Source organism: Gracilinanus agilis, chromosome 3 (assembly GCF_016433145.1).
Source record: "Gracilinanus agilis isolate LMUSP501 chromosome 3, AgileGrace, whole genome shotgun sequence".
Lineage (NCBI taxonomy): Eukaryota > Metazoa > Chordata > Mammalia > Didelphimorphia > Didelphidae > Gracilinanus > Gracilinanus agilis.
The window spans coordinates 137,927,753-137,953,617 of record NC_058132.1 but is presented as its reverse complement, the minus strand read 5'-3'; the positions used below and the strand labels follow the sequence as shown (position 1 = coordinate 137,953,617).

Below are 25,865 nucleotides of genomic sequence, written 5' to 3'. Positions count from 1 at the left end.
GAAAGAATGAAATAATTTTTAAAAAAAAATTATGATGTCATTTTGATATTGTAGATAGAATGAATTATATGCTTCAGGAACAGAAGTTCTAAGGAGGGCTTTAGTGACACTGAAGAGGTAGAGGAGAAGTTCAGAAAAATAAGATTTATATCACTGTCTACCATAGGACTAACAGAACAGGATAAAAGGTAGAAATTTCTATTAAGCTGCTTTTTTTTTGCAAAATCTACACATTGTCAACAGTTTGGTTTTTATTTTAATCGATAATCACCCAATTATATTAGTATTGTGGAGGCAACTTCAGAAACTAAAGATTGAAAGCGCAAAGTTGTTACCTCTCTTTCTTAGGTTATAGTCTATTGCAAAGTTTTACTCAAGAAAAGAGACAAGAAGGGCTTTTATTCCAATTACGGTAAAATTCAGAGGGTAACAAACTGACAACACAAGTATGATGGGAGTGGAAGTGGTTCATATGTTGCAGGAGGAACAGATGCCAACATTCCAGGATCTAGAGAAGTCAGAGCCCAGCTTCTCCTTTTCCCTCAGGCCACCTCAGGAGGGGCAATGATATGGAGAAGAATGGTAGGTTCTTTCCAATCTTAAAGGTACCAAAGGGGATGAGCTGGGTACTGGGGGATGAAGTTATCCTAACTCTAAGACAGATTCCAAGAGGTTCTCAATAATCCATCATCCTGAAGTGGGACTTCTCTCTTACATAAGATGATGATGGGTAGGCAGATCTAAAGGATTCCCCAATTAGCATCAGTATGGGGGAAGGATCTTGCTATCATAAATTCCTAATCCTTCCCCTAACTGCTACATTTTCCTCAGAATCAGAAGAGACAATGGGTGCTGGGGTTTGTTTAGATGCCAGCCATTCTGTTACAATAAAAAGTCCTGGCTTTTTGCCTGGAGCCAAGATTCATCTACCCTCAGCAAAAAAGAGGGAAAGATTGGTGCCTCATGTCACATGGACATTTCTATTATTTCTACCATAACAATATGAACTCTGATGATAATAGAAGAGAAAGTTGTGTGGGTACTTCTGCCATACTTGCTATTCTAAATTGGCTATGTACAGATTAATTAGCATCCAGCTAGCAAGAATCTGAGGACACTCAATAATTATTTAAAAAAGGAAATTGTCTTTTCATAGCTCTCCTTAGAACAACCAAACATCCGATAGTCCTTATTTACATTTCTACTCACACTGTCCTTCCCTGGTCCTCTTTCAGTTCCTTTGCTCCATGTTAAGATCTATATAACCAGCCTAGACCAGTTTGAATCAAAGAGTATGAGGTGGGGAGTACTGTCCAATGAGGCTGGAAAAAACAGGCTGATGTCAGGTTATGAAGGATCCTAGAAGCCAAAAGGGAGTTTTCCTTTTTGCTCTCAAAACAATGGGGAGTGGTTGGACTTGACAGAGTTAGGAAGTCAAAAGATCAGATCCGTAATTAAGGAAAATCATTTTGGCAACAATGTGTAGTAAGATGGACTAGAATGAGTGACTGAAAGCAAGATCATTTTAAAGATTTTCAATAATTTAGATGAGAGGCGATGAGGGTAAGAGCTAAAGCTGAAATAATTTGAGTAGAGAGAATGGGTCTCAAGTAAGGAAATGCTGTAAAGGTAGAAAAGACAAGATTTGGCAATTGAAGGGAGAGTGAAAATAATGCAATACAGGGAAATTTGGAAGATGAGGCATAAAGATAATGTTCAGTTCAGCTTTGGATATATTGAGTATAAGATGTCCCTAGGACATCCATTTTGAAATATCTTATAGGTAATTCGTGATGAGGGACTAAAGTTCAGGGTTGAGAATAGGGTTGAATCTATAAAGACAGCAGCTCTGGAAGTCATCTACATAGAGAACATAGTTAAACTGAGGGGAATTAATGAGCTTACTAAAATAATGAGTATAGAGGGAGAAGAGAAGACAACCAAGGACAGAACCCTGGGGGACAGTTAAATGGTATGATATTGATGATAAGTCAGTAGAGGAGAATGAGAAAGAACAGTAAGAAAAAAGGAGAACTAGCAAAATGACACAAAAACTCAGCTTGGACAGAATATATAGGAAAAACTCCACTTGCATTCCACCCTGCTCCCCCCATCTTTCTCAATCTCATTCTACTAGTTTCATAGGTATTGCATGCTTTTGGCTGGCTTTGGGAGTCTAGAAGCACATCTTCTTCCCTAAATAATTCACTTTACCCATTCAAATAAAAGCTCATTGAGGGATTAAATTTTTTCATTTTCATTTTCTCTTTTCATCTCTAGGAACTATCACAGTTCCTTGCACACAGAAAGGACTTTATAAATCCTTATTCCATGAATTTAAAATGTAGAATACTAGATTATTATCATTAAAAATACTAGATAATTTTAAAATAGATTATAGAAATTGATATAGATATATGAATCCAACATTATAAGTACAAAGTATGTATAAGTCTAATAAATTACTGAGAGTTAGCATGGTTCATGTAACAGGGTTCCAGTTCTGCCTCTACCATATACTAGTCATATCAACTCCTTCTGAAGGGATCAGTTTTCTAATCTATAAAAGGAGAAAGTTGGACTAGATGATCACTAAGGTCTCTTCCAATTCTAAAATTCAATTTTATGATCCTACTAATTAAAACAAAAAAGGAGGAACCTAAATATAGAAAATATGAACCACAAGGGGGCACCCTCAAGCTGCATTTCTCCAAACATACATGCAAAAACTCATTTATTCTTGCTCTTCACATGACTAGCAACTCTACCATAGAGATAAACTAGCCTTTCCTTAGTATTTTCAAGTTGTTTCTTATTATATCACAACCACAATGAAATTCCAACAAATTATAAAAAATGCTGCAACAAAATTGGGATGCCCAAGGATATAATTAAAGGGTGCTCCTCTCAAATGAAGAGTCTCTCGACTACTGAAAGGAGTATTATTCACAAAATTCACAAGGGGCTTAAATTACTTAGCTTTGAAACTGGAGTTTGCAAAATATAAAATATTAAAAAGGAATCACATTGAAAACAAAGTAACCTAAGGAACCCACAACAGATCCTACCACTCAATAGTTAATTTTTCTACAAAAATTATAGCCTTACCTCCTAGTGTCACATTTCCATGTAGAAATCGTCCTTGATAAATAAGTCGAAGAATATTTGGACTGCTAACTTGTTCTTCTTCCCAGTCTTAAAAGAAATCAGAGAATTAGTCAAATGAATTCCAAAAGATAGGTAGGGCATATTGTATTTTTTTTTTTGACCCAGTTTCAAGCTTGGTAAGATGCAACAAGAAAAGTTCTTAGCTTTCTCTTTTACTCTCATGATGTTCTTTAATATCTATAAGTCAATCATGTTTTTATTTGAAAAAGGGATTTAGGAAGACTAATTTTAGCCACAACGGAATAAATGGAAAACCTTGAGATTACCAAAAGGGTATAAACATAATAAAAAAAAAACTTATCCCAATAAAAATTTTTGAGAATTACTTTAATTTTAATCATTTCTACTTAACAGAGGTTAAGATTATTGGCTTAATACCTGCTGAAGATTTCAAATAAATGATCTGTATAGAACTGTCATGTGATTTTTGAAACAAGTTGATATAGTTATATTAAGTATGAAAATAAATTTAAAAGTACACATTTAAAATTTACATCTCTTTTGGTTGTCTATCCAACAAAAACAAAGGTGGTAAATGCCAGCTGTTAAGTGCTTATATGCTATGTCCTTCTGTTCATAACTCAAAAAACCTTGAAAGGAAATACATCTTGCCAGTAAGTCTGGGCATGCATGTTCTACACAACAGAAGATGAAAATTCCTCCTTGGGTAGTATTCATTTGGAACATCTCTAATTTTTTTTTAATGTGAATTTGGGGAGGAGGAATCTCTCTAGAATAAAGAAACAGAATATCCTAAATATATATATATCTATATAAAATGATAGAAATGATGAAAATATGAATTGATCCAATCACTTTGGAAAACAATTTAGAATTATGTGAGAAAAGAAAAGAAACTATAATTCTCAAGGAAATCCAAGACAGGAGGAAAACAATTCAATACAGATCAAAACATTCATAGCAACAGCACCTACTAAGATAGAAGGAACTCACTGATTAAGAGGTGACTGAATAAACTACAGTAAAGGATTGCAATGGAATATTACTGAATTATAAGAAAAAATAAATGTCACAATGGCTCCGAGCCTTTTAATGACTCCAGTCTTAAAGCTTGACCCAAGACGGTTAGTTTCTGCTTTGACTCTTTGTCACACACAGACTTACTCTAGGAAACCTCTAAAAATATAAATTAAAGTTTTCACATGTGGGTAAAAAGGGACTCTGAGTGCCTATACAACTATTCAAGATACAAGAACTATATTGGGTGGCAATGCAAAATGACGCTGAAAATGCAAAGAACTCATAGAAGCCCACAAACAAATACAGAAAACGAAATATGGCATTCTGGTGAGGCTCATTTTCCCACAGGTAACAAATTTTGGTTGGACCAAGTTTGGGAGGTAAAGTGAACATGCGTTGCCAGGAGATGATGGTCTCCCCGCCAAACTCCCTTGTCTCATGTCTGTCTCTCCCCTTCTAACTAAAATTTATTTTTCTCTAAAGGTATCCATCCTTCTCTGTTTCCCTTTTTAATTTGCTCTCCTTTAAGACAGAATAGTATTCTAAGTTCCCTGTTTTAAATTTTTGAAATAAGTTCAATTGTTTTATGTTTTTTCTGGGGAGATTCTGGGAGAATGGGTGGGTAGGTAAAAAGAACAAACATGAAATTGATTGGTTTTTTATATATGTATGGACCCAGGTAGACTTTTCTCAATGCCAGTAGCTCTTTACAGAAAAAAGTCTTAATTCCTGATGTTGCCCTGTAGCTATAGACTTACAAATTGTTTTGAAGCAAATTAATTGACTTTATTGTGAATATGTGGTACTTTTCTCTCATCTCATCTTTACTTTGATACACTGATAATCACAGTATTTTCAGTGTTGACAACTGATTCACAAACTTCTAAGGAGTATATATTATACTGTTATTAACTATATTTTATATTAAAAAAGAGAAGATTGTGTGAATTTGGATTTTTAAAAAATTCTTATTTTTGTGCTCCTTGTTATATATGTTACTGGACAAGTTTACAGACCTAAGAGATGAACTTTCTCCTTACCACCTCCTTTTATTTTTCCAGGCTCCCCAGTGGAAGGTGCTTACCAGTCCTCTCCTCACCTCTAGTTGTCAGTGTTCTCTCCTTCCTGAAATTGCTTTGTATTTACTTATCAGAAAAGATACCATATTCCACCTAGTAGAATGTAAGCTCCTTGAGAGCAGAAAAAGTTTCACTTTTATTTTTAATATTCTTAGTACTTAGGACAGCGTCCTGAACACTTGATGTCTGTTGAAGTGAAAGGATGGGAATTAAATATTTTTGTAAAGTTTATAATATGGCATCAATACTCTCACTTACTGATGTGTGATTTATCTCCTCTAGAGATTATTTGTAGCAAATTCTCAAAAGAGTTTCCCTGACTATCAGCCAAAGATTGCTTTAAAAAAAACAAACCCAAATCCTAATTTTAATATCAATTTGGATAAAAAATAATTATTAAGGGAAAAAAATTACTTTTTTTCTCTTCCCAAATTATAATACAGTTCAAAACAAGTAATTTGGGGCTTAACTTTTTTGTTTAATCTTTTCTTACGTGGACTAAATGTAACGCTTTTTAGGGCACCTCTTGTACTTTTAGCTTGTCCTATTCTTTATTACTGTCACTTGTATATGATTAATACCACCTCTTTTAGACTGTAAATTCTACCAAGGCATGAAAAATATCTTATTTACCTCTGAATCTCTCAAAGGAATTGTGCTCAGCGCTTAGCACATGATCAAAGAAAATAATATATGTGCAAATGTTTTCTAGATCCAATGTATTATACAAACATAAGGTATTATTCAATAGTTTTCAAGTGGATTTGTCTACCTTACAATTGTTAATAACTAAAACAAACAGGAAAGCTATACCACTATATGAAAATGTCTCTCCAATATCCCTAAAAAATTCTAAAGCTTTATTCTGGTCCTTAATAATTTAGACACAATCTGTTTAAATGATGTGACCCAATTAAACAAAAAGTTTATTGCTCCCATTGTTAACAAAATTATTCTAAGTCAAAAGGTCACTGGTCCAAATTCTGACATGGAAAAAGATACTCATATTTAACATTTTTGTATCTCTAACATGTAATTTGTTTCCTAGGAACTATGAAGGGATACCAAAGTGAATAAAGTAACTATTTCCCTCAAAAAAAGGAGATAAAATATATGCACAAATAAATTATAAAAGGTAGAAAGAGATAAGTGCCAAAAGAGGGAAACAATAATAATACAATTATAATGGCACAATCCATGATTTATAGAGTTAGGCCTTCACAACAATTATGTGAGGTAGGTAGACAAAACTTTATGGAGAAGCTGGAATTTAAGATAGGTCTTGAAATTTATCAACAGCCAGAGATTTAGGAAGAGGGTGATGACATTTCAAGCAAAGGGTCAAAAGTGCTCCTTTTGTCTGTTAGAAGAGGATGCTGAAACAAAGTATGAGACCTGTGGAAGTCTTTGAATTTCAGGTTATCTAAATTTTATTTTGTAAGGCAATGTGGAGCCATGGAAGGTTTCTAACAGGGAAATGCTCTGATTACAACTGTACTTTAGTAAGATTATTCTGGCAGCAAAGTACAGAATGGATTAGAAGAAAGGAGAACAGCTAGCAAGATAGTTCAATAGGCCTGAAGAGAAATAAAATGAAGACCTAAAGTAGGCTGGTGACTGAATGAAAGGAAAGGAAGGGACTGGAAGAAAATTTCTAAGGCAGAAGAGATAAATCTGATTATTGATTTGAATGTCAGGACAAGAGAGAAGTTAAGGTTTGGGGAAATAATGTTGACATTAGCAGAAATAAGGAAAGAAAAAGAAAAAAAGCAAGTTTTGGGGGAAGATATTTAAATTCACCCAGGAATAAGTTATGTACACATAATACAAAGGTTCTTTGTATAGTTGCTTGGACAACTGGCTGGGTAAACTTTGAAAAGGATGACATAATATTTTCTAAGTCTCTTCTTAATACTTCCTATGATTCCTCTTCAATTAGCTTTCTTTTGATTTCCCTTAGTCTTTCTTTCAAAACCTCATTGGCTCCAATTCTGCCTACTTCCCAATCACATATATTCTCCTGGCCCCACCTCCCAGATATCCCTAGCTTAAAGTTGTTTTAATGAATAGCAAATTCTGTATTAGCCTGTCACACAAACAAAAAAGAACTGTTATCAGGGACCAATCTGTAGATTATAGGCAGAGGAACAGAGTAGTGATTAATTTTTATGTACAGAAACGGTTCTGCATTAAAAGTTTCACCTTCAAAAATCCCATTTTCTAAGTCATTTGCCAGTTTATACTTAAGAAACTAAATTGGTTGAAAAAGTCACATCACTCAGTTTCTCACATTAAATGGGTTGTTAGAGAAATCCAGAAGAAATAAGGTTGGAGTAGAAACATTGCAGAGAGTATCTCAGAGGGGAAGAGATCTTCTACAGAAAAAAATTTCAAAATGGGGATTTTGTGCCAAAGGAAGATTTTATTTTAAGAGGTAGATTGCTTCCAACTGGCTGTTTAAGAACACAAATGACAAGCTGTAACAGATTTGCTGATTTCATGACTCTCCATAGTGGAAAGATCATATTAATCTATAATTATAAATGACCTTTGAAAAATAGCTCTCAACAATGTATGAAAGGGGTCAATGTAAATTTGTTCCAACCTTTTTTTTAAATTCTGTACTTAAACTTTAAATTGTACTTAAATTTTCTTTTCATTTTCACTATGTTTTGGTTTTGAATTTTTTAAATAATGTCTATCTTATGGTCTTTTTTGCAAGGAGGGAAGGAATAAAGGTGGAACAGATAGATTTAATAGTTAGGTTTCTTGTACATAGAAAGTATTGGTAGGAAGCTGAAGGTTTCTAAGAGTCTAGTTGTAAGGTTGAACTATATATACTATTATTCATTCTGGTTTTACTACCATAACTAACAGCATCAATAAGGGGAAGTGGAATAGAGAAATGATAAACTTTGGAAGGGCTCTAACAAGATCCTTTGGGACATGCTTCAACTCCTAAAGACTGACTGGACTACCAAGGGCTTTATTTAGCTAGCTATTTAGGACCTCTGTCTCTGGACTAGAGGCTACTGTGGCCCAAGAGTCATTTTAAATATAAAGCAAAGTTACAGACAGGATCAAGGTAGGCAAATTGTAAATGGAGGTTATGGAGTAAGTCATTTTTACTCCAAGCTCTTGCCAGAGCTTCTTAGAAAAGGGGAGCAACAAGTGGCCATGACTGCTATTTTAATTCCTTTACTATAACACTACCCTTGAAAATGGACATAGAATTATATTATTTAGAGCTGCAAAGGAGCACGCAGCACAGATCTAAGCACTTTGTAATTTTGTTATACTAAATTACAAAAAAACAATAATGTAACATTCATCATGAGAAAAGACTACTCACCCATTGGCCAGTTGTCATATACATGCTTTGCAATATCTGCTGCTGAATCATTAGGTGAAAACAGAAATTCTTTTGTTTTCCCACTGACTAAGATGAGTCGCAAATTTATCTGAAAGGAGAAAAAAAGATCTTTTGAAGAAAAGGCTTAGTATTTTACAATAAAAAGCAATCATGTAAAAGTCTTCTAATTCAATCAAGAAAAAATTTAGTTGCAATTATTTTTGACAATATTTAACTTTGTTCAGTTTAATGTGTCCCAAATGACAATAGAGCAATATTTGGACATTTAAGACAATTTTTCAAATAATCCAAAGTGTTGTAGAGCCTTATAAGACTCATTTAAAATCTACCTAATAGTCTTTTTGTTAAAGGCATATATTTCCCTTCACATTCCTCAAAACATAAATACTGTGTTTTTAAATTCATCTTCCTTTGTAGAAAAACAATTACCTCACAAAAGATTTATTTTATTGATGTCACTCTACCTTTTTATTGGTAAACAATGAAAAGATTCTAGAGAGACCATTATTCAGTCTTGACACTACAGTTTAAAAAATTTTGTTGTTAAAGTCCTACATATTCTTATATATATTTCTATATATGCAGGGATGCACAACACAAATATAAAATTTAAGAGATCAATAGAATTGTACGTAGCTAAAAAAGTTCTAGAATTAGCACTTATATATTCTATAAGTAGCATCTCTGAGTAGTTTCACTACCTAAATAAAAAAATTTAACTACTTAGAATATTCCTGGTTAACTGGAGTATTACAATTTTTTTTGATTCAATATTTTTGGTAGGGTAATAAGCAAAAAAGGTTCATTATGTAAACCTTGAGGAAAGAGAGTAATATGGTAAACATATGTTACAACCGCTGTGGTAGAATGTGGATATTTTCAACTCATTACACATTTATTTGGTGAAAGAAATTGATTTGCCAGCTACCATCTTTATTTTATGATTTGTAAAGAAAAAATGCAAAGTGTTCTGTCTGGAATTTGACTAAATGCTGGATTGTAAAATATTAACACAAAAGAAAACTAGAAAGAAGTCAAATTACCAGTATTTTATATGAAAAGTCCTGCACATGATATTTTAGGTTCAAGGACCTATATTTAATAAACTGATATCTATTGCAGAATTTCTAGTATAATGGTACACAGAAAATATTCTGAAAAGCACTTTTTACCCATTTAGTTTTTACTAGAAGCTTTCCAGTCTAGAATAGGCAGCATAAACTCACTTAATATATTAAATCTAAAGAAGTAATATATTAGTGGCATGACTGTAATGAAGTAACATGAACTAGCTAACTAAGCATACTAAACCTTCTTTACATTTTGTTGGGCAAAATTTCTTTGAATTCCCATTGCAGAAATGATCAAACTGGAAAAAAAAAAAACAAACGACCCAACCCAACCCACTTCCATTTTGATTATTTCCCACAGAAATGACAAAAACTATGATACTTAAGACAAACCTATTCATGGGAATATGCTTCAAATCTACTTAAGATAAAATTTCTCTTTATCATAAATATTCCCATTAACATGTGTATTTTACTTTTATGCATATATACTAATAAATAAAAGAGCCGTTTAATGACAGAATTCAAACTATTAGGGTTTAATCATTAATGTGAAATGAGTGATAGTCACAGTAGTGCCTACTCATTTATATTTTTAACTCATCATAAAATGAATTCTTAACTTGCTAAGTTTTAATGCAAATTGCATTTTTATGATGTTAAGGTTTTAAATAAATATTACTATTTGTGACAATGTTTCCTGATGGAAATTTAAGATTAGTTTAGAATCTCATTCAAATTATTCGATTTGTAAGAAGAGTCATCTGCAAAAATTTCCACATAGGGTATTATTCTCTAGACTTGTTTAGGACAGGAGAAATTCTAGGAAGGTCTTATTATCTGTTATTCAAATTAAAATAAATCATAACTTAAATTTATTTTGATTTAGTAAAAATTGTACACTAAATAAAATACTAAATTAATGATTTAGTGATTCCCATAGGTCTCCTCAATTATTTTAATAAATTTATAGGAAAACCACAAATTAAGAAATTTATGCATGAAATAATAGTTTAGAGAAAGCACAAACAAGAAATAAGCTCATTTATAGAAATATCTTACATATAAAATAGCAATTAAAAGGAAAAAATAAATCTCCATTCTGAAATTTTTAAGCAGAATGTCTTTTTTTTTTTTTTTTGGCTAGAGTACTAAGTGATAAGAGACAGTGTTGCAATAGTGAATAGAAAGTGAGTCCGAGAATAGGAAGACCTGAGTTCACATACTGTCTCTGACACATTCTTGCAGTGTGACCCTGGGAAAATCAATTAACTTTTCAATGGACTAATCAACTTGCTATTAAGTTGCAGAAAAGGAACTGAATTGCAATAATAAGATGAAGTTTCCTATACCAAAGACATAGGTCTAGTCCCTATTCCCCATTAAGTGATGTGGATCACAGAATCTGAGTCAGATAAGATCAAGTCCAAGTCATATCCAAAAGGATCTCCTAAACATACCTAAGAGCTTAATCAACAAAGCATTTACTAAGAGACTACAGATACTGTACTAGGTACTGGGTACACAAATGCAAAAATGAAACAGTCCTTCTAAATGCAAATCAATGTTTTGGTGGAAGGAAGGAAGAATTAGCAGCTGGTTAAAGTCACCATCTTTAATGATCCCAACAAGGTGGAAGGTGGTATTTGAACTGAGTTTTGAAGGAAATGAAGGATCCTAAAAAAAGGTAGAGGTGAGATAATAGTACTTTCCCAGCATAGAAGAAAGCTTGTGGAAAGGATTAGAGATAGGAGGATGTGACAGGCAGGCTAGTCTGGACGAAGCATAGAAAGAATGGATATGTCTGGAAAGGTAGGCTAAAGTTAGATTGTTTTTTAAGTTTCAAAAGAAATTATTCCATACAAAATGGTCCATACTTTAAATCCTACTGAAATCAAAAGTTAAGAGGATATTCTAGAAGTCTTCCTAAAAGTAAACAATCAGAATGTTGCCAAATCTTCTCTTCCAGACTTAAAAAAAATAAAACTAAAAACTAAACAAGTTAATTTAGAATTATTATCTGATTGCCTAGGTTAAAGTCTACAAAATTCTTAGCATTCCATGCACAAAACTGATCCATCATATATTTTGTATACTTTAATTGCCTTGACAATTCACCTTTTATACTTCAAAATCAATAGCCTAAAGAAAAGCTTTATAAAGTAAATTTCTACTAAGTAATACAAAATTCTAGCGGTTCAGATGGCATATCAGTTCAGTTCAGAAGTTCAAAAGTGGTTTTGGGCTAAACAATAAGATGGAACAAATGCAAAATCGTAAATATTGCTTACTTAAAAGATACATTTTGGGAGTAAGACATAAGGCTAGGGGAAGAGGGAATAAACTTTTGGTAGAGTTTGCCATCCTGATGAACATTAGAACTATTCTAAATTGAAAATAGCTAAGTGGGAGGGTTTTTTTCAGACTGCATTTTTTACAAACTTCATGCCTGCAATTTAAAATAAAACACAAATCCTAACTTGCTGAATGCGGATTGTGTACCAGCTGCCTGAAACATGTCAAGGCAGTATTTCTTTCAGCTTCTTTGATCTCAAAATGCAATTCCAAATGTGTTTGGAGAATGGAGAGAGTTCTATTAAAAATAGAGACACTATTTTTATGTTCTTTGTCATTCTTCTTGTATCTTCAGAAATATAGGTGAAGACTTAGTCTTATCGTTTAATTGTAATAAAGAATATTGACCTGTGGCTCTATAGTTTGTGATAAGAAAAGGTCATGCTTGTTTGCAGCCATTAGCCATTCAATATTTTTCTTTTAATTTATTTAGAATTTTTTCCATGATTCCATGATTCACGATTACCCCCTCCCCTTCCCTTCCCTCTCCTTGGAGTAATCAGCAATTCCCTTGGGTCATTCATGTATCAATGTTCGAAACCTATTTCCATGTTATTCATATTTGCAATAGAGTGAACTTTTAATGCCAAAACCTCAATCATATCCCCATTGAATTATGTAATTGATGCAATTTCAATGCATTTTGATGCAAATTCAATGCAAATTCATGCAATTCCCCAATCAATGAACACCCCCTCATTTTCCAATTTTGCCACCACAAAGAGCACAGCTATAAATGTTTTTGTACACATTTTTCCTTATTATCTCTTTGGGATACAAACCCAGCAGTGGTATGGTTGGGTTAAAGGGCAGGCAGTCTTTTAAAGTCCTTTGGACATAATTCCAAATTGACCTCCAAAATGGCTGGATCTATTCACAACTCCACCAGCAATGCTAGTGTCTCAATTTTGCCACATCCCTTCTAACATTTATCACTTTCCTTTACTACCATATTTGTCAGTCTGCTAGGTGTGAGGTAGTATCTCAGCATTGTTTTGATTTGCATTTCTCTAAATAGGAGGGAGTTAGAACATTTTTTCATGTGATTATTGATCACTTTTATTTTTTCATCTGAAAACTGCCTATTCATGTCCCTTGAGCATGTGTTGACTGGGGAATGCCTTGATTTTTTGTAAATTTGACTTAGTTCCTTATATATTTGGGAAATTAAACCTTTGTCAAAGTTTTGTTATCAATTCTTTCCCCCAGTTTGTTGCTTTCCTTCTAATTTTGGTTGCATTGGTTTTGTTTATACAAAACATTTTTAATTTGATATAATCAAAGTCATTCACTTTACATTTTCTAATGTTCTTTATCTCTTGCTTGGTCTTAAATTCTTTCCTTTCCCACAGATCTGACAGATAGACTATTCTATGTTCACCTAACTTATTTATGATTTCACTCTTTATATATTTGTTCTTTACCCATTTTGAATTTATCTTGGCATAGGGTGGGGGATTTGATATAAACCTAATTTTTCCCATACTGTTTTCCAATTTTCCCAGCAGTTTTTGTCAAATAGTGAGTTCTTGCCCCAAAAGTCGGGATCTTTGGGTTCACTGAAAACTAGCTTGCTGAGGTCATTTACTCCTAGTCCATTGATCCATCCTTCTGTCTCTTTGCTAGTACCATGTTGTTTTGATGACCACTGCTTTATTGTACAGTTTAAGATCTGGTATTGCTAGATACCCACCCTTCACAGTTTTTTTTTTCATTATTTCCCTTGATATTCTCGATCTTTTGTTCTTCCAAATGAACTTTGTTATAATTTTTTCTAATTCTATAAAAAAGTTTTTTGGTACTTTGATAGGCATGGTACTGAATAAATAGATTAATTTGGGTAGGATTGTCAATTATGTTAGCTTGTCATACCCATGAACAATTAATGTTTTTTCCAATTGTTTAGATCCAGTTTTAATTGTGTGTAAAGTGTTTTGTAGTTGTGTTCATATAATTCCTGTTTGTCTTGGCAGATAGATTCCTAAATATTTTATGTTGTTTAGAGTCATTTTAAATGGAGTTTCTTTTTCTAACTCTTGCTGATGATTTATGTGGGTTTATTTTGTACCCTGTAACTCTGCTAAAGTCGATAATTATTTCCACTAACCTTTTAATTGATTTTCTAGGATTCTTTAAGTATACCATAATATCATCTGCAAAGAGTGATAGTTTCAGTTTCCTCATTGCCTACTTTAATCCCTTCAATTTCTTTTTCTTCTCTAACTGCTACCACTAGTGTTTCTAGTACAATATTAAATAGTAGAGGTGATAATGGGCATCCTTGCTTCATTCTTGATCTTATTGGGAAGGCTTCTAACTTGTCCCCATTGCAGATGATACTTGCTGATGGTTTTAAATATATACTGTTTATTATTTTAAGGAAGGGCCCTTTTAATCCTATTCTTTCCAGTGTTTTCATTAGGAATGTTGTATTTAGGTTGTATTTTTTTCAAAGGCTTTTTCTGCATCTATTGAGATAATCATGTGGTTTCTGTTGGTTTGATTATTGATATGGTCAATTATGTGAATGGTTTCTTAATATTAAACCATCCTTACATTCCTGGTATAAATCCCACCCAGTCAAAGTGAATAACCCTTGTGATAACTTGCTATAGTCTGGCCATTTAATCTTTACCTTCATTCAAACTCAGAAGTTGGGTATAATTTCCAAAAGAAGAAAAAGAATTGGTGATTAAATTCAATATTCAAAATCATAGTAAGTCTATATTTACATTCAGAAAGTTTCCTTTCTTTTAGGCAAAAAAAAACATGAACTTCTCACAATAGTTCAACAATTATATTTAAGAACTGTGATGGTGAAAAACATGAAACAATGAGTTACCATAATCTTATTTTGGGAAAAATCTCAAAAACAATAATAAATGTTTTTATAATAGAAAATTTATAACAGCGAGGTAGCTAATGTATTATTGGTCAAAACTACATTTTTAAGGTACTTTAATAAATACCGTCTCAGGCTTAGGTAAATTATGAAGTCTTTCCAGCAAATTTACACTAAATTGAATACATGCATTATCACTAACACCAGCTCCCTTATTAAGTCCAATATTCAATAAACAGAGATGCTCTATAGAATGGGCTGATCTAGGAGGTGGTAAGAGGATTTCAAGCAAAGGATGAATGATGTTTGGTAATATCATAGAGAAGTTCAGTTTATTGGTTGGACTAAATGGATTCTGAGGCCCCCTCCAAATCTGAGATTGAGATGATACACCAATTATTTTAAATATGCATTTAATGATAGATATTATAGACCTCAGTAAAATTAAATATTCAAGTATTTTAAAAATAATATTGGCCCGTGTAAAGACAGCTGCTTTAATAATAGGTTAAATATGAGAACATTATTTATAACTTAGTATGTGACACATTGAGTGTACATGCTTGTCTAAAAATAAAAGTTCCACAACTCTCAGAATGACTTTTCGTTTTTAAATGTGGACTACAGAACCCACTATCTTGTACAATGCCTAAAGGTTTTGATTTAAATGATCTAAACTCTGAATTTGAAATTATAACTATTTTTAGACAACAGGCACTGCTAATGATATAGAAGAGAGTATCAAACTCAAATAGAAATGGCGTTACTAAATTGTACAAAAGGATCCCTGTGGCCCCATAATGACTTAGTTTTAAAATGTAATATTAACAATATTTTGATGTGCTTTTTATCTATTTTATTAAGTATTTCCCATTGCATTTTAATCTAGTTCCTGCTTCACTCAAGAGTGTTGCATTTGACACCTCTTGGGTAGAATATCATGTTCCTTATTTTATAAGCCTCTGTGAAATGAGAATATTTTTTGCTCTATAAAACTTCAAAGTTTGGTGCACTGGAAAGAATGCTGGCCAAATTTAGTCAGAGAACTCTGCCACTTGCTACCTGTGACTCTTGACAAGTCACTTAACCCATTTGGTCTTCACTTTCTTCATCTGTAAAATGAGGAGGTTGAATAAGAAGATGAGTTCTAAATCTGAGATGCAATGATCCTGTTTTAAAAAATTCTAGCTAAATCCTCAAGTGTTCAAAGCTGTAATCTAGTCTCCTCTACCTTCCCAGCCTTCTTACACTTTCTTCCCACTTAGCATCCTCCCATAAGACACATCATCTCTCTACTCTAGGTATTTTCAGACCTTTCCCAATATGTGGAATGCTCTCCCTCTATCTCTCTACATCCCTAATTTTATTGGCTTTCTTCAAGTTCTGGTTAAAAATTCACCATCTACAGATCTTTTCTAGTCTCTCTTAATTCTAGTGCCTTTCCTCTGCTAATTCCTACTTATCTTATAAATAATTTGTTTGTACATAATTTTTTACATGTTGTTTCCTCTATTAGATGTGAGCTCCTGGAGAGAGTTGTCTTTTACTTTCTTTATATCCCCAATGCTTAACACAGAGCCTGGAACAGAGTAGGTACATAACCAATATTTGCTGACTGATTAAATCATCATATTTACTTATAAAGTTAAGGCAGACATATAAAAAAAAGAGTTTTCATCTATCCTGAAGAAGTTTGTTTAAACCAAAAACAACAACAAAAACCATTACCTTCTGTTTTAAAATCTATAACTAAGTATCCATTTCAAGGCAGAAGAGCAGTACGGTCTAGGTAATTGGGGTTAAGGGACTTGCCCAGAGTAGCACAATTAGAAAGTATCTGAGGTCACATTTGAACCAAGGACTTTCTGTCTCCAGGCCTGGCTCTCTATCCAATCCTGTTTGCCTTAGTTTCCTTATTTGTAAAATGAGCTGGAGAAGGAAATGATAAACCACTCCAGTATCTTTGCCAAGAAAATCCGAAATGATGTCACAAAGAAGTAGATACAACTGACAGGACTGACAACAACAGCAACAAAGCAGAGGGATATACAAAGTTAAGACAAAGTCCTGGACAGCTAGGTAGCAAAGTGGATATAGTGCCGGGCTTGGAGACAGGAAGATCTGGGTTCAAATGTGACCTCAAATGCTTTCTAGCTGTGTGACCCTGGGCAAGACACTTAACCCCAATTGCCTAGCCCTTGGCTACTCTCCTGTCTTAGAATTGATGCTAAGACGGATTGACAGAAGGAAGGATTGGAGAAAGAAGAGTAGATGAGAATGAAATGAGGTATTTTTTTTTCAAGTCTAATGTTTATTAAAGACTACTAAATATATGGCATTGCATTAGGCATTCAGGAAACAAAGAAAAAAATAAACAAAACTCACTCTCATGAAGTTTACATTCTACTGGGAAATACAATACAAAGATATATACATACAAAATAATTTGAGGAAGTAAAAAGCATATCAACTATAAGGGATCAAGAAAAGTACCTGACCTAAGCATTAAGGAAAGGTAGGTTGATTTTAACAGGCATAGATGAGAAAAGGAGACATTCTATATACAAAGGCACAGAGAAACGCAATGGAAAGGAGCATTTCAGGATTAGTAAGTAGGACAGTTTGGCTGGAATATAAAGTGCAGGAAAGAGACTACTATGAAGAATGGAAAGGTAGGTTAGAGCTACATCCTAGAGTACTTTAAATCTCAGGCTGAAGTACTTGGTTCTCTATTGCCTCAATGATAAAATATACTGAAAATCCTAAGCAGGGAAATGACATAGTAATATCAGATCTTTATTTTTAATTTAATTTTATTGTTTTATTAAAAAAATTTTTTAATTCTTGATAGGCGATTTCACTGCTGTGGGGAAATAAATAGTAGTGAGGAAGCTACCTCTACCAATGCAGACCTGAAACTTAATAGTCTTAATATAGTTGCTTGGGACCCTACTAATTTAAATGATTTGCCAGTGTTAAGAAGCCAATTTGTGGCAAAAGAAATATTTGAACCAAAGTCTCTCATTGCTGCTAGCAAACAGGTTGGCTAAAATGGACAAAAATGTATTAGAAACTTATATTATTTACTGTAAATCCAAATTATTTCTAATATTAAAATTTAATTCTTATGGCTTGTGAACTATCTTAGAAGGCCTGAACACAACTAAAATAATATAGATACAGTTACCAATCATAATCCAGAACTAAGTTTACAAAAATAGCCACCTAATCAGACTTTTTAACATAATTTGAGATAAGAAAACTTCTATATACATGTGGAGTCTTAGATTCTTGATTATTCAATTGTTAATTATAAATGTTCTATGACATGATTTGAAACCATGCTTTTCATATATTAGTTTATTGGCAACATCTAATGAAAAGGTCATTATTAAAAGTTCATTCTTTAATATAAACTATAGCATAAAGAAAAAAATGAAAATAACTTCAATATTATTTTGCTTCTGAAAGCTGGAACTGTTTGTTTTACTTTGTGTTCACAGTGCTTAGCACAGCAGTTAGCAACTTAGTAGACAATCAATAATTGCTTGTTGAATTAATGAATATTATAATTCAATCAGGAAAATCAAGAGACATATTAAGAAGTAATAGTAGACAAACTCAGTACAGTGGAACTACAGATTATAAAATTTTATTAGCAGCTATAGATTTCCAGTTAATCTGTAGCAATCTGTCAGAAATATGCACAAGTCTAAATCAATGAGGTATGATAACTAAGTATAACAAGCTATATATAAGATCTTATTGCTAATATGAAATAACTGAAATGGGTATTTAAGTATATTTCTAGATATAAATTTGCCAACTGTCTTGTTATATTAATGAAGATAACTAAGGTGCATGGGAGTAAAAAGATACAATTCTGTAATTGCCTTCCTTACATGAGTCTCAACTTCTGAGGAACCATGAGTCAAAATGAATAGGGGATATGTCACCACAGAGGCAGGATCTAAAATGAACCTTGAAAGATAAATATATTTTGAACAGAAAAGAGAAAAGGAAGGCACTCAGGTGGAGAAATCTAAAGGTTTAAAGATGAGCGAATAAAGTATATTTAGGTCAGAGAACACTCAAGACTGATTCTCCTTGTCTTGATATTTGTATAGTTAGAATTATCTTGAATCCCTAAAACTACATTACCCAAACTTTCTTTCTGTATTACCCATAATTCCTTTTGCCTTTAGTATCCGTGGTTCATTACATGGTCTGTATAAGTTTGGGTTCACTCTGCCACGCCCTCTCTCTTCCACGTGAATTGAGTGGTGATTGGTCCTTGTGGCCCTAGCTCTCTCTTCCACATGAGGTGAGTGGGGAACATTCTCTGTGTTCTCTACCTCTCTAGTTAAATATTAATAAATCTTTATAAATATTATACTTTGGAGATATTGAATAATTTTAAAATCCTCATATTACTGGTCAAGTAGTAGAAGGTGAAGTTGGAAAAGTAGGTAGAGAACAGATGATAGCTCTAAAAACCAAACTAAGGAAATATATATATATATGCATATATATGTAGATATATAGATAGACAGATATAGATATAGATAACGATACAGATATATGTAGATAGATATAGATATAGAGATATACTTGCTGTTTTATATATATATATATATTTATATAACTTTATCCTGGAGATAACAATGCATATTTTCCAGCAGAGGTTGAAGAAGTTAATGATTTAGGAGGGTCACATTCAGGACAGATCAGAGTTGGAGGAGAGAATAAGCAGTATCAATTAGGAAAATATGGAAGTGGTCCTTGAATAAAGTGATTTTGAACTAAGCATCTGAACTAGGATGGTAGCAGCAGGAACTTAAAAGAAAGTATAAATTACAAAGATTATGAAAAAAATCAATATATTTCGGTTACTTATTTGAGGATGGGGACATCAAGGAAGAGATAAAGGAGAGTCAAAAATGATCCTGAGGTTTCTTTCCCCCAGGATGGGGAGAATAATGGTACTATTCAGAAAACTATCTAGGAAGTAAATATGGGGAAATGACAGTGATTTCAGTTTGACATATGTTTACTTTGAGGTAATATGGCTTTATAACCACAGAGAAGTAAAGTGATATAATGCAACAAATGTTAATGATCTTAGATCAAGACACCTGAACTAAAATTCTATTACTATTAGTTATTGCCATTGCAAAGAGACAATCACAACTCTTCTGAGTTTCAGTTTCTCATTTGTGAAAAAACACCTATCACATGTACCTCACAGGGTTATTGGTGAGAACCAAATGACAATGTATGTAAAGCATTTTGCAAACTTTAAAAAGTCCTATATTAGTGTCAGCTCTGATTATTATTAAACCAATCACAAGAATCTAATAATAATAGGTGATTGTGGATATAGGATTGAAGCTTAGAAAAGAGGTTTTAGGCTGAACAAATTTTTGATATACAAATTTGTGAATAATTTGGTAATAATCCACTTGTGAGATTCAAAATCTATGAATCTATGAACAGGCCTCCTACTACTTAATATTCCTGAGCTGTATCTGAAACTACTCCTGTACAGAAGCCCAGAGCTTATTTTTGACACTGCAGATTGAGCCTCCTGGCATTCCTGTCAGAAGTTGTTTTCTAACCAAAGTCCTTCAATGAAGCAAACCCAGAACTCCATGTTTATAAGTTTCCAGCAGTTCCCTGTTTTCCAGGGATCACTGGGGGCTCCTATGATGGAAACTTTAAGGCTTCTGCACTGAGAGTTCTAGGACAGACTATGTAGAAGGGACTTAAGCAATAACCAAAGTTATACCAAGCCTTATCATGAATATCACAGAAACTTGGGATTCCCTGCTAGAGTTTTCAGGATAGGAAAAAATACATTCCTGTCATCTTAAAAAATTTCCCAAAGAAATGTTTAAAATAGTTATGTTCTACAGTACTAATGATACTAAGTTACACTATAGGTGTAAAAATACTTTTGTGGGGTGGCCTGGAAATGAACTTTCTAATAATTTCATCTTGGGAGTGTTACAGAGCTTCTGTGAGAGAATGCATTCTTAATTCCACAGAGTGACTTAAATTTTTGAAACATTATCCATTACTATGTTGGGGACTATTTTATACTGCCTTAATGATGGAATTACTTCAAAAAGTATCTCTCTAAATCATGGCGAAATCCAAGACATAAACTACTATATTGGTCACAAATCTATGGATTCTCCAAGAAACACAAAACTAAATGAAATAGAAACTGACTGAATCACACAACCTCAGAATTTGAAAGGATCTTAAAGATTATTGTCTAGTCCAACTCATTTCTCTACAACCAACCCATTGACTATCTAGCCTTTGCTCAAAGACCTCTAGTGATCAGTAATCCATTATTTCCCAAGACAGCCCATTTCATCTTAGTATGAATAATAATTTTTACTTAAAGTAAGCCTAAATCTCTTTTTCTGCATAATTGTTACCTTCCAAGCAGGATTTTAAGACATCAATGTTCAACCTAGCAACTTTTATATATTCTGCTCTGTCTTCAGCTCACCCCTCTCTCTCTCTCTCTCTCTCTCTCTCTCTCTCTCCTCCTTTGGCAATACCAACCACTTCCTATGGCTTCAATTATAATTTTTATTCAGATGTGGAAGCATATTCAAAACTGCTTTTTTAAAATAAAACTGTAAATTAAGAAATGATTTAAAAAACAAAACATTGGAGGCTTTTCCCTTTAGAAAAGTGGGCAGAACAAAAGACTTTTCTTAAGGAATTGGATTAGGGATGGTAACCAAGTAACTTTACAAAAAACAATACTTGCCTTAAAATATTTTTTCCCTAACCCATTAATTATAGGGTAATTGACCAAACTAAAGGCAGACTCTTTCCCTTCCCTTAAAATAATGAACATAAAGCAATGACTATACTCCACTGAGAAAGGATATTGAAAGAGCAATACCTTTGATTCCATGAAGGAGTAGTCCAGGAAGGAATGAGAAGGTGACTATTACTCAAGTATTCCATAATGTCAATTCAAAACTCTACTTTTACATATGGGGATTTGTCTTCATGTAACCTCAAATTGTCTTGGAAGAACGGAGCATAGAAGAATTAAGTCAGTTGGGACATCCCTCTAAGGAAGTAATGGCTTGGATATTAATATTAAATTAAAATTAAATTGCTTCTGGAAATTTTGTGCCCTTTAAAATGCAGAGTACAATATTAATCTTTTTTAAACAAAGACGATTCCCATCTATTTACATCCTGAGTTTTAGATTCACAATTACAACCAAACATCTAATAATAATATCAGCTTGCATTCATTTAACCCCTAACGTATGCCAAGCACTGTACTAAGTGCTTTACAAACATTATCTCATGTGATCTTCACAACAATCCCAAGGAGTAGGGGGAGAAAGGTGATATTATTGTCCTCATTTTCACTTGAGCAAACTGATAAAGAGGTTAAATGATTTGCCTAAGGTCATAAGCTAATAAGTGTACAAGGTAAAAGTTGAACTCCAGCCTTCCTGAATCCAGGCTCATCACTCTATCTACTCTACCATCTGTGAAAGGAAAATGGATCTATAATTTTAAGGGGCCCATCAGGCCCATCTCCTCATTTCCTCATCCTTCAGGCCCAGGAAAATTGGATTTCTCAAGGTGTTTTAGGTGCAGGATCTAGTTCCATTGACTTCAGAGCCAGAGCTCTTTCAATACATCACATCACATCACCTTTCTCCCCCCATACTTCCTACTCTACAGGAAGATTCTAGTTACCCACACTCAAAAACTTGGGTTTTATCTTTGACCATTTACTTTACTTTTTTACATGAAATCAGCTACCAATCCCATCAATTCTGCCTCTCACATTTCTTATCTCCTTTCCACTTAAGTCTAACAACATCTTAGATTAGTCTCCCATTATTTCCTACCTGAATTATAATAAAAGATTTCCTTCCCTCCAGTCATAGCTGCCAAAACATTTTTTAACATGAATAGATATGGTGCTCACTTCAGCAGCACATATACTAAATGTATAGATCTGTTTTGTCAATGGTCAATCAAAAATTTTAAGTGGCTCAAAAACAGCCTAGAATTTAAAATCTTGTACAATCTGACTCCAAACTAACTTTGCTTTGTATATTCTGTATTCCAATCAAACAGAACAGCTGCCTATTCCCTCACCTTGTCCTGTATGCTTCTACCTGCCTACATTTAGAAAGGATACTCACTAAGACCAGAATGCACTTGATTTTCATTTCTGTATACTGAAATCCTTCTCTTCCTTCCAGGTCTACCATACTTCAATGAAGCCTTCAGGACTTCTTCATCTGAAAGTTATCTTTCCCTTTTCAAATTTTTCCTAAAACATTTTCTCTGGATCTCTCATTTCTTCTTACTATATTCTACCCTCAATCAATATATTATATTGATTTATTCCATTTTCATCTCTTTTTCCTCAGTGCCAAGCATATGACATATTGCATGTGGTAACTGCTTAATAAATATTTATTTAATTAAAATTGATTTCATATACATTCACTCTGAAAAATTTTCAGGATACAAAGTAGATTTAAGTTTTAGCTATTCCTGCTAATATAATTCCTTACTTTTAAAACCATTCATTGGTTTACTATATACCATAGTTTACTATGTACCAGTAGCTTTCAATCAAGATTTTAAAAAGAAATATAATCTTACATTATTGTAGAGAGCTTTGCCATGGGTCAGTACAATAAGTTTAAACTGTAGTTCCCCTAGTAAAACATCACATAAACACCCTTTGCACATGCTGCCCCATATATGTCTGGAATAGATCTAGTTCCTCACCTACAAAATTTTAAATTCCTAGCTTCCTTCAAAGCTTAGCTAAAGGATACCTCCCTTCCCAAGCCCTTTTTAGATTCAGAATCTTTCAGATACTTCAGATACATTAGGGAAATTGATTTGTCAATAGTTACCTAGAAAATACTTTAAAGAGATATTTTGTTTTAGTTTCTGAATACAGAAAAATGCAGTTCTATAACAAAATTCTATATTTATTTATTCCAAATTTCAAGCTATAAAAGGATAAAACATACAACACTGACTATGACAAACAGCTGCCTTAAAGAAGAGAAAGAGAATACTTAGTTGAAAATCATCTGATTCTTTCCAATGTTTGTTAGATAACTCATTGTGCAAAGATGATAGCAAGCTCTCTTTTTTAAGAAGAGTAATTCTATTTCTCTGTGAAGAAAACTATTGTTTCAAACTCCCCATAGTCAATTCAGCTGTAAGTGGACATTTTGCATCAACCTAAAACTAGAGACAGTCCCTCAGTGGTGTCACAGACAGCTATGAAATCATCTTTTTAAATATAGGTGTTATTTGTAAATTAATGCGTTTGGAATACTAATTAATGCATTTCATTGATTTTTTTTTCCAAAAACAAGGTTGCTAAGTCTTAATAAATAACCTATCAGTATATAGGGAATGAATGTGACAAACTATAAAGAACTGTATGTCAAGAAGAGAGCTAGGTAAGTAAGATATATGCAGTATAAAAGCCATTGTCTAGTGTTTCTATCATGAAAAAACATCAGTCATAATGATATAATCTTGCATCAATGCATATTCTCCGAGTTAAGAATATCATCAAGGCTCGGTTAACCTATATTATTCTACTGGGTGCTAATCATTAGAGATGAAAGCATCCTGCAATATATTATCTTTTTAAAATAGTGTCTGAAAAAAACAGGATGCCTTAAGTAGAGCATCAATAAAACAATTCATTTTGAGAACAAAGAAAGCAAAGCAAGTGCCAGTAGTTATGTTAGAAGATAAATACAGAGTAGAGCTGAGTAATACAACGGTATAAATTAGACAGTGAAAAATAATTTAAAAAATAATTTAGGAACCTTTATTGCATAAGAAAGGAAAACCCAAATAAGAAAAGTAAGTTAACAGAAAGGAAGGATTATTCATAATGTTAAAAATATTGTTTTAAACCTTAACTTCTATTCTACAAGCAATACTAAATATTAGTTCCAAGGTAGATAAGTGGTTAGGGCTAAGCAACTAGGGTTAAGTGACTTTCCCAGGGTCATACAGTTATAAAGTGTTGAGGCCACATTTGAACCCAGGACTTCCTGTCTCCAGGCCTGACTCTCTCTATTCAATGAGCTACCTAGCTATATACACCTTCCCCAATGTACATATTACTTTGTTAATGTTATAAAAGTATAGAGGGGAAAAAAGTAAATTTAATTCAGCAATTAATTAAATTAAGTACCTTCTATGTGCAAAACACTAAGAAAAAACATATTTGAGAAACAAAATTAAAACCAAAAGATGTTTAATACTGAGTCAGAAAAAAGTAATAATAATAATAGCTGACAATTATACAACACTTTAAAGTTTGCATCTCCTATGCTCTTTCCACAATATTACAAAGTAGGGACTTCTGGTATTATTATTCCCATTTTCCAGGTGAGAAAGAAGAGGAGAGGTGAAGTGTTTCATCTAAAGTCACAAAGCTGTTAAGTTATCAAGGGAGAAATTCAAAGATCAATCTTTATTCCAAGGTCAGGACTCAATTCATTATGCCATGAAGTCTCTTACAAACAAAGAAAGGCAGGCCCAGAGTTCTTAAATAAGTTTCCAAGGTTACAAAACAAATAAATGAAAGCTATTTTAAAATCAGAATTATACTGCTTCAGGCCTAACTCTCAGCTCTAATCTATAAGCCTAGTTATATTCTATTAGTTCTAATCCAGATTTATTATATATTCTACAAGTGTCATCTGTATGAGCATAGGCAGTGTTGAAAAATAAGCTGTTAAACTATAATAATTCAGAATAACTAATACCATAAGACAGATATAAACATAATTCTCTAGAAGGTATTCAATGAGTTCTTTGAAAAGGAATAAGCATCTTATTAAGCACCTACTATGTTCCAGGCCTCATGCTGTGCCAGTTGATTTTCACAACAATACTGGGAGAAAGAGGCTATTATTATCTCCATTTTATAGTTGAATAAA

At 33.0% G+C, this 25,865-nt stretch overlaps 1 protein-coding gene across 1 annotated transcript in view; it reads right to left on the bottom strand.

Moving 5' to 3' along the window:
- The window catches only part of UBL3 (ubiquitin like 3), a 94,937-nt gene that overhangs the window by 5,262 nt on the left and 63,810 nt on the right, over window positions 1-25,865 (bottom strand). Inside the window, exons 2-3 of the mRNA XM_044668281.1 lie at window positions 8,581-8,689; window positions 3,109-3,195 (exon numbers count right to left, since the gene is read on the bottom strand). Coding sequence (XP_044524216.1) covers window positions 3,109-3,195; window positions 8,581-8,689 — 196 coding nt within the window. The remainder of the gene's footprint in view (window positions 1-3,108; window positions 3,196-8,580; window positions 8,690-25,865) is intronic.